This window comes from Hipposideros armiger, unplaced genomic scaffold (genome assembly GCF_001890085.2).
Source record: "Hipposideros armiger isolate ML-2016 unplaced genomic scaffold, ASM189008v1 scaffold_458, whole genome shotgun sequence".
NCBI classification, from domain to species: domain Eukaryota; kingdom Metazoa; phylum Chordata; class Mammalia; order Chiroptera; family Hipposideridae; genus Hipposideros; species Hipposideros armiger.
Window position 1 is genome coordinate 1,682,246 of NW_017731808.1, and position 10,029 is coordinate 1,692,274.

Sequence of the window (10,029 nt, forward strand, 5' to 3'; positions counted from 1 at the left end):
GGGGGGGGGGGGCGTTAGGCGGACTGGTGGGACACGGAGACTGGGGTCTGGCTTCCTCCCACAGGCAGCGGGAGGCCCTGGGAGGTTGGGGTTTAGCAGATCTGGGGGTCAGGGAAGGGGCATGGGGAGTGGAGGCTCACAGGAGAGGGAGTGAGGAGCTGCTGAACAGCAGAGGTGGGGCCCTGGGGGAGATTCCAGGAGTTCCTGGTCCCCAGCTGGGGCTGGAGGAATACACCAGGTGGAAGGGGGGCAGTGCTGGGGGAGGGTGTCCAGCTGCAGGAGGGTCGGCAGATGTGGTGTCCCCCTCTCGCGAGGCCTGCCTTCCCCTGTCCCCCCAGGCTGAACTAGTCAGCTCTTCCTGTTTTTTTTTCTTAAATGAGCCTGTTTGTATCTGTTGTGTGCTGGTAAATGTTAAAAGACTGGCTGAGGGTGAGGAGGCTGTGGCATAAGTCCTTCCCCCGCTGCGTGTAAGCCGCCAGCTTGAGCTGGGAGAGAGGGACAGTGACGTCCCTTCTGTAGATCAGTAGACACGGAAAGCCCCAGAGCCCAGCTCAGGGGACAGTGTACTGAGCTAATTAGGGAATGGTGAGGCACGGGTGGTTACTGCTTTTGCTGTTAATGCAATTCCTGCACGCGTACACGTTCTGACTCGGCTTGAACAAAGGCTGTACGTAACACTGACGTGCACGGTTGCATTGTCGTCACATGGCCCCCGTCCTTGCCGCCCAAGACAGGCATCGGGTTCTCATTCACCTCGTTTTCATTTGCTCTCTGACCATCGGGCTGAAACCCCCTGCCTCTGACGGGCGCGTGTGCTTAGATCAGAGTCACCTGGGTATCCTGCCGCTGGCCACGGGACGTGATCACGTCACGGATCCCTCCCACACTCGGACGGGTTTGTGCAGGGATGCCTCCCACAGGCGCCCCAAGGCCATTGGAGCCCCCGTTTAACTGTAAAACTACATGATTCTCACCCACGAGAACACAGACCAGCAGTGCTGTCCCATCAATTGGCCTGATACGGAAGGGGTGGTCTTGTCGGGCACTGGGTCCAGGCATCTTGGTCTGTTCCTATATCATGTGATTTATGTGGTCCTGCCCCGCACGCCGGGCCAGAGGCAAACACAGGAGAACCAGGCTGCTCACCGTGTGTGGGGGGGCTGCCCCCTGGACCGAGAATCAGTGGGCATGTCCCCGGGGGTGTATCAGGGACACACAGTGGGTCAGGCAGGGGCCAGTCCAGAAGCAGAAGCCAGAGCACTCACTGTCACAGGGAGTTCAATTGACAGTTGTGAAACCAGGTGTCAGGACAGCAGAAAAGGGAGCTGTGGAGGGGGACACACCTGCCCGCTGCCGCGCAGCTGACGCTGCACCAGAGAGGAGGAGGTTGGGCAGCTGGAACTTAAAGCTGGGCGAGGGGGCTGGGCAGGGCAGGAGAGGAGGCTTCTGTCCGTGAGTGACAGAAAGCCAGTGTGGCTGCCGCTGGGGAAGGCCCTCCCTGCCAGGGCAGACAGCTGCTGAGATCAAGCCCTTCCCTCCCCCAGCGCGTCTCCCTGCTGGCCATGCCTGGGAGAGCCGCTGGCCAACCAGGGTGTGAGTTCCTTGGCACAAAGGGTAGGTTTGAGCTGAAGCCTGGATTTGAACAGGAGGTCCTTTCCCTGGTGCCCCGGGCTCCCTCTCAGAGGCGGGGCTCTCTGCACCCTAGCGCTGGGCTCCGCTCAGCCCCGCACACGGGTTTCCACGCTTCGATAGGAGCCCTCAGAGTAACAAGCCCACGTGGCTGGTGGCATCTGAAATGGAGGCACCAGCCAGGGGCTTAGCACTCTCTGCCACTTAAAAGCAGAACATAAGACTTCAAGTTCACCAGCTCCCAAGGATGACGCACCGCATCCAGAAGCAACAGAACAGATGTTTTGGCAGGATTTCCGGGGCCGGTGTCCTCACTCTTTAAACGTGTTTCTTCAGAGTTGATTAGAATTTTAAAGGATCTGCAACACTGTGAGCTATATCTGTGTCCAGGAGGCCATGAAACCAGGCAAGGAAGTTTGCAAAGTGCCCATTTTAACTTTAGGTTAATAAGGCTGTTGATTTTTTTTTTTTTAATTACTCGAAGTCCTGATAATACCTGGCTTAAAATGTTTAGAAAGACTTGTTAATCCAAATCCTAAGTGTGTAGCTCACGGAGTGAAACAGGTCTGCGTAACTGCCACCCACACGACGAAAGGGCCTTGAGCCCTGAGCAGAACGACGCCCACGTCCCGTCACGGCCCCCACCCTCCCGGGGGCGGCCACTCCCCGTCGCCCACACCGCAGAACTTGAGCTGAGACTTGTGGTTCGATGTTGTCAGGTGAAGACGGAGAAGAGGGTGTCGGAAGTTGCCGGTGCACAGAAGGCCAGGTGACCACACCAGAAGGGCCCAGGGCTGGAGGCCCCTGGGGATTGTGGAGGGCGGCCACTGGGGCCAGCCACGGCCTTGGTGTCCTCCTTTCTGGCCCGCTCTTTTCTCTCATACACACGCTCTCTGCCTCGCTCGCCTGCCTCCCACACCCGCTCCCCCTTGCCGTGTCTCCGGGAGGCGGTGGTACAGCGAAGGCAGCTCACTTCTTACCTGTCTGTATGTCCCTTATAGGTGCTGAGGTTTTAATTTGACTGCACGTGACGTGTCTGTCTGGGCTACTTCAGTGTGCTGTCTGCTGCCTTTCTTCGTCGTGTGGATCAGTGTTACAGAAAGGCCCTTTGTCCTCACTTGGGGGACTTGGAAGGAGAGGGTCTGAAGGTCAGAGGGCCAGTTTAACGGCAGGTCCTGGAGCTGATGTCCCAGGGCTTCCCGCTCCTTGGCCTGTGTTCTCGTTCATTGCCCTGTCCCGTCACGGTCACGTCTCCCGCGTCAGAGTTGAGCCCACAGATGTGTCCTCAACTTCTCACCCCCTGGCAGGGCCACTGTCCTTGTACTTCCCTTGTGGCTCCTGGCTTCCCTGCTTGTGTGTGGCTCTTTGGAGTGTGGTCTTCAGGGGTGGCCCTCTGGGGCAGCTGGAGGCCAGGCCTCGGGCCTAGCGCAGGGCACGAGGGAGCCGGACACAAGGAAGTATGTGTGGTGTGTGTGTGTGTGTGTGTGTGTGTGTGTGTGAGATCAGCACTCCCGCATTACGTCCTGCACTGTGTAAACATTTGCCAAAAGAAAGATCACTCCGGTTCCCTCTGTGTCACAAGCAAACTGTCAACGTGGGCTTATGTGGACGTCCCAGCCGCTTAGACATAACCTTTCCTTCTGTTGCATTAAAAAAGAGCTCCTACTGTTTATGCGCTTGGCTTTTAACGCAGTGAAAGCTTAACTTTCCTGCAGTCACCTGGTTTGTGTGCTGTAAGTGAACTTGCAAAACTTGTGTTGTGGTTCCCTTGGCAACAGAGTCCCCTCCCCTCTCCCCCTTCCCCCTTCAGAACTGCTCCCGTGGTGGCCAGAGTCCCCAGGTCAGGCCAGGGCCAAAGTGAGGCTGGTTCAGACGGCACAAGGATGGAGCCGTCCCAGTTTTTGGAAATGTCCACACGTCCTTTGTCAGTGAGTGGGTTTGTGGCTGTGACTGTTCTCAGGGGACCTTCGGCCCTGGGCTGGGTGCCTTTCTCCCCAGCTGACAGGGGACGATGGAGGGGCTGGCCTTATCGCCTCATAGGTGGGGACTTCAGGCCTCACAGCCCTCTTTCGTGCTCGAACAGACAGACACATCCTGGGTTTCTTTGCAGTCCATTCACTGGGATTTAACAAGGGCATTGAGTCCCAGCGGTGGGGAGTAGCCTCTGAGTCTTGGCCCTTTGGGCCGGTGGCTCCCCATCGTACTTGTTACATGAAGGGGTGAACGAAGCCCATCGCCACCGAAAGTGCAGACGCAGAGCCCGACTCGGGACACCGTCCTGGGCCCTGCACTGGGGCTCCCTCCTTCAGGCTGGCCCCCAGGCTGGTGTCAGGCGCCTTCCGTGGGATGTTGTGGGCCAGGCCGGCTCTCTTACACCTGGCCGTTCTCTGTCTTGCAGGTTCTGGGGTTTGAGATCGACGCCGTGAACTCGGTCCAGTTTTCAAACCACACAGGTGAGGAGCTGGCCCAGCTGAGAGTGGGTGTGAGAAATGGCCCTCTAGAAACCTGGGGGTCCCCCCATCTGATAGACGGGGAAACCGAGCCAGAGGCATGGCCCCTGCAGAGGCCGCTGGGTACGTGAGGCTGAGGGCTGGGGCCTGCCCGTCTGCAGTGTGGATGGCCGCGTCCAAGTCTCGGCTCTGTGCTGGCTGACCCGGGGCCGGTGGCACCTGCTTCCTCCTCCGAAAAACAGGGACGGTGATCCCAGCACCTGCTCTAGGGCCCTACCATGCTCTGTGCATGTACCTGCTCACACCCCTTGTCATCTACCAGGTGACACCATGGCCATGTGAGGCCCCCCCATGCTATAGGGGGACGTGGGGGTACACCCTGATTTTCTTTATTAGAAGCCAGTGCCTGCGGGAGCATCTCTCAATGCACGGGGACCCCGAGGATTTCTGGCCATAGAAGCCTTGAAGCGGGACTGCTGGTGTGAGGGTGTGAGAGGGTCAGTGCCCTCGGAAGGTCCTTGCTGTTGGGGACGAGCCCAGAGCTCCCCACGTGGCCTCAGGCAGGAGGACGAAGCCGCCCCAGTTCTTGGAAATGTCCGCATGTCACCTCTTCTGAGGTTACTCTGAACCCAGGTGGAACTTCCAGGGCACATAGCTTCCCAGAACCGCCTGGCAGTGCCAGCAGGACCCATGGACGGCTGCCCCCGCCTCGGCCCTCGGGAAGCATTGACTGTAATTCTCCTGGGTGTGATTTTTCCTGGAAGGGACGGGGGTTATGTAAGTCACACAGCGGGGGAAGAGTCATGTGAGAGCTCAGATGAAAAGGCTACAGTTCTTACTGGAAGGTCTTTCCTGCTTTCGCTCTGCCGAGTATGCAGGGCGCTCAGAATGTTGGAGGAGCCCCAGAAAGTTTCAGCGGACCCAGCGAAGTTCCCCGAATCCCACATTTTTATTGACTGTTTTAACCACCCTCCTTTTTTTTCCTCTCTCTTTTTTTAAGAGTAAATGAGCCAAAATGGCTTGGACACTAAATGACAGGATTAAACTTACTGGTGAATATTATATTGTGCCGTAATCAGCATTAGCTCAACACAAGCAAAGACCCCACTCAGAAGCCCTTGCCGCCTTTTCTGCCAGATTCCAGGGTGAGGGGTGGGGCTTCTGGGGTGCAGCGGTGCTGGGCGCCCTGGGGCTCCTCTGGCTTCCTGGGGGGGCCCCCGGGTAGAAGACTCGCTGCCCCCACCCAGTCTCCTTCAGATGCCACGTGGGCCTGCCTGGCAAGGGGGTCCCTCAGGCAGCTGCCTCTGTGAGTGGCTGAGGCCATGTGCTGCGGGGCCCACAGGCCGCTCTGTCTGTGCAGACTCTTCAGAGGACCTCCAGGGGGAGCCCGCCCCAAGGCCACTGCTGTGGCTCAGGTGCCACCCCCACCTGGAGTAGCTAGGTGAGGCCTCACGGGGCCCCTGAGCCCACGGACCCCTTTCTCCCCACCCCTGCCCACACTCTGCTGCTCAGAAGTGAGGCTGGCCTGTCTCTAAACCCAGCCCCCGTGGCAGTGTGGCATGTGGCACCTGGCACCTGGGAGCCATGGGAGCTGCTGGTTAGGACATGTGACTCAGCTGCCCCACACAGCCACACGGCCCCCCACTCCTGGGGACCCATAGCACCTGCTGTGCATGGAGGACGCCCACGGTGACCTGTCTGTTCTGTCTTGGGCTTGGGACACAAAACAAAAGTACTTGATATTTTTCACCTTTTTTAAAAAAAAAGAATGGAATTGCTTTATTTTTTCCCCCGCACTCCCCTCCACCAAGCATCTCTGTGCAGTGGGAAAGACGTGGCTCGAGCCGCGTGTGACTCCCCCATAGCAAGGCTGTCCCCATCGCAAGTGTCCGTGTCCAGCGCTGGGCTTCTCAGGCTGTCCGGGCGAAGGCTTTGCTGGTTTGTTAGTTCCACTGTGTGGTCCTACTGTGCGCTGGGTACTCAACTCACACTGGCCTCGAGACTTCAACCACACCCTGCTAGACCAGCGCCCCCATATCCCCACGGCCCCGGGCTGGGACACCTAAGCAATACTAGTCACCGTGGTGGCTTCTGAACACTCGTGCCCATGCCTGCGTGTCTCCTGGGGCCAGGCCGGCGTGGGGTCCCAACAATATCTTTATTAAGATATTTTACATACTATAGAATGAAATCACCCATTTTTGTGCACAAGTCAGTGGCTTTTAGTATACTCACAGTTGTCAGCCATCACCACTGTATATTCAGAACAGTCATTGCCTTAGTGGAAACCATACCAGGGTACCTGTGCCCGCTCGCCGTCCCGCCCACCCCCCTCCCCTAGCCGCTGGCAATGACCAGTCTACCTTCCATCCGTGAATTTGCCCGTTCTGGACATTTCATAAGTGGAATCAGACGCTCTGTAGCCTTTAGTGACTGCTTTCTTTCGCTGAGCTAATGTTTTCAAGGTTCATCTGTGGGGTAACACGTCCAGAGAGAGCTTCATTCGTTTTATGGCCGAATAATATTCCACCGCGTGTGTCTGCCACATTTGTGTCCCCATGCATCCGTTGATAGACATTGGGGCTTATGAACCGTGTTGCTGTGAACATTTGTCCCCACGTGCTTCTGTGGACATGTTTCAATTTCCTCCACTGTATACATAGGAGCAGAATTGCTGGGTCAGATAGTAACGCTGTTTAATCGTTTTAAGACTTTTTTCAAACGGGCTGCATCGTTTTGCCTCCTCACCAGTGATGTGTGAGGGCTCCAATTTCTCCACGTCCTCACCAGCACCTATTATTATTTGTTGTTTTTATTTGTTGTGATTTGTCTTCTCGCCATTCTAGTGGGTGTCACATGGGATCGCATTGTGATTTGAGTCTGAAATCACTCTCAAGATTGAAGCAGGGAGCCCAGCTCCCTCAGTGAGCAGGCGTCCTAGAGCAGGGCTGGCGCTTTCCTGTAAAGGGACACGAATAGTAGTCACTGACGCTTTGCCACCTCTGTGCCTTGGAAGCACGGAGCATGCAAAGGCGTGGTTGTTCCAGTAAACCTTAAACTCTCTTTATGGACACTAAAAACTGAATTTCATGGAATTTTCACAAGTCTTAAGGTGTCACTTTTCTTTCATTCCCAACCATTTAAGAATGGGAAGCTAGCTCTTGCGTGCAGGCTGAACACACACACGGGGCTGGCCATGCGCAGCCTGCCGGCCAGTTTGCTGCCCCTGCTCCAGATCCGCACTTCTCAAACCTGTGGGTGTCTGAGAGCCACCTGGGGCCTTGTTCAAACAGTGACCCGGCAGCTCTGAGAATCTGCATTTCAGACCAAGCGCAGGTGGAGCCCAGGTGCCAGTCTCTGAGACCCCGCTGTGGGTAGGGAGGGTCTAGATTGATCACGAAAAGTGAGGGTAGGGTGGGGGTAGGGAGGCTTTGGGAGCTGAAAGGGGGTGTGGGAACCGTCTCGGGCAGGGTAGCCCCAGGCTCAGCGATTCACTGGGAGGACTCCCAGGACTCAGCCCTGTGATTTATTTCAGCGAAAGGCCACAGCACTCCATCAGCACAGGGAAAAGGCGCATGGGGAGAGATCGGGGACACCAGGCACAGTCTGCAGAGCCTGTCCCCAGGAGTCACATGGGACACACCCCCCAGCCAGGAGCTATGACAACACGTGTGGGATGTCCACTACCGGGAGATTGTTGGAGACTCAGTGCCCAGGGTTTTTATTAGGGGCTGGTCACGTGACACCTCTGCCTGGCATGCCCCCAAATTCCAGGCTCCCAGAGGGAGAGCAGGTGTCAGCATGAAGCACATTGTGCAACGGGGGAACCTCTCGTCGGTTCTGCGAATGATGGGGATCCCAGGTTCCCAGACTAGCAGGTCTTTTGGAGGAGGCTGTTTCAGGATGGCTTCTGCACGACCCCCAGTCTTCCAGGCCCCCTTCCAGCCGGCAAGGCCACCCTCTCGGTCCACTTCCCACCCTCTGGAAAGGGGAACTCCCCACGGCCTCCCCTCCCGGCAGCTGCAGGCTTCAAAGCAGCCTCTGCCCCCCCAATATCCTCACGTTGCTCGTCAGCAGGGTTTCCTTGATTCCCAGCGAGCAGCTGGAGCAGCTGGAGGGGCTGGAGGTCACAGGGTGTGGCAGCCCAGCTGTCCTGGCACTTGGAGTTGACAGTGTGACCAACTGTCCGGCCTGGTGGTGATGCCCCCGGGAAAGGGGTGGCTGGTGTGGACACACAGAGCCTCAGAGGCGGGAAGGGCTGGGGACAGGCACTGGCCATGGCCATGGCCATGCAGGCTGGGTGGGACAAGGCCACTGGGCCCGCTCTGTGTCCCTTGGGTCAACGGCTTGGCCTCTGCAGAAATTATTTTTTCATCCATGAGTTGATGGGCTGAACAGAGGATGCAAGGATCCCTCCCTCTTTCAGGAGGGCCCCGTGGGCTCTGGACCCACCCTGACTGGTGGTGAGGGGGCCGCTGGGCAGTGGGGTGCGAAAAGGTGTGGGGCCAATCCTCCTGGTCTGGTTAGGAAGCGGGTCTCGTGGCGGGGCCGTGCTCTGCCGTGCTGCCCTGCGATTGAGGCCTCGTGGGGGCTGTGTGTCTCCCCTTCGTTACTGCCTGTCCTGGACTAAATTGTGTCCCCCCAAATTCATGTGTTGAAGTCCTAATGCCCAGCACCTCAGAAAGTGACTGTATTTGGAGATGGGGCCTTTGGAGAAGTGATTAAAGTAAAACAGGGCCATTGAGATGGGTCCCACACAACGGCCGTCCCTGTAAGAAGAGGTTAGGACACACACACCCACAGAGGGGAGAAGGTGGCCGTCTACACCCCAAGGAGAGCAGCCTCGAGAACCAGCCCTGCCCACACCGTGACCTCGGCCTCTGGCCTCCAGACTGTTGTTGGAGCCGACTGGTCTGTGGCACTTTGTCACAGGAGGCCCAGGACTCGAGCACACTGTGCGTGCAGCAGAGATAAACCCAACCTGGTCAGAAGGAGGTTTGGGAAACCGAGACGCAGGAAGGAGCACTGATCTCGCCCTGGGTCTGTGGGATTTTGTGGAGCCCAGCCTTCTTTGAGCACACACCTGCCCGGGACACAGCCAGAGGCCACCAGCTCCTGGAGGACACCTGAGCTGGAGTGGGCAGCCCTGCGTGGGAGGGGTGTGCGAGGGAGGGGCTAGGCTGAGACTCCCTGCCCGGCCCTCCTGACCCTGACGGTACCCGGTTCACAGGGTCAGTCAAACGCTCCTGCGATCGTTTCCGCTGGTGCCTCCCACGGAATGCACGGGGGACCCAGAAGCCACACGCGCCCCTGCAGAACCTCCTTTGTTCAGACGCACACGGGCCACCGTGTGAGGGGCTGAGCTGGCCCAGTCCCCAGCCCCTTGGCCCCTATGGAGGGTTGTAGGACGCTCTTGAGGGTTTCACGTGTGTGCTTGGAAGCGCGTATGCTGGAGAGCTTCCCTGGCACAAAGGACACGAGGAGGCGTTCTCACAGGTGACCTTCGGGGTGTCCATGGTGTGGCCCTGCCCCTGTGGACGCCAAGCCATCGCCCGGCCCCCCCCCCGAGCCTCTGGGCCGGGGTCCCACATGGCAAGCAGGTCCCCCAGGATGCCACGCGTCTGCCTGGAGTGAATGCTTCACCTGGTACCTATCGGGTCAAGAGCAGGTCGAGCACCGGGGCCTGTTTCTAATTCACGTCAGGATTTGATCCAAGACTTACTTTGGCTGCATCTCAACCTTGTCGGGGAGGCAGGTGGGGCTGGGCTGTGAGAAGCTCCTACCTGCCAGGGGGCCCAGGTGACAGTGATCGGACAACTCGGCCTGGATGGGGAAACGTGCACAGTAAAAGCTGGCAAATCAAGTGACTGTGACATGGAGGGATGTCCCCAGGTGCACCCACTATAAACGGAACGGAGAGGTTATGCAGCTTTGTGGGCCTGGTGCGTCC

The 10,029-nt window shown here is 57.9% G+C and overlaps 1 protein-coding gene across 1 annotated transcript in view; it reads left to right on the forward strand.

The window, feature by feature from the left end:
• Window positions 1-10,029, forward strand: part of PDXK (pyridoxal kinase) — a 43,618-nt gene that overhangs the window by 12,643 nt on the left and 20,946 nt on the right. Inside the window, exon 2 of the mRNA XM_019666008.1 lies at window positions 4,028-4,082. Coding sequence (XP_019521553.1) covers window positions 4,028-4,082 — 55 coding nt within the window. The remainder of the gene's footprint in view (window positions 1-4,027; window positions 4,083-10,029) is intronic.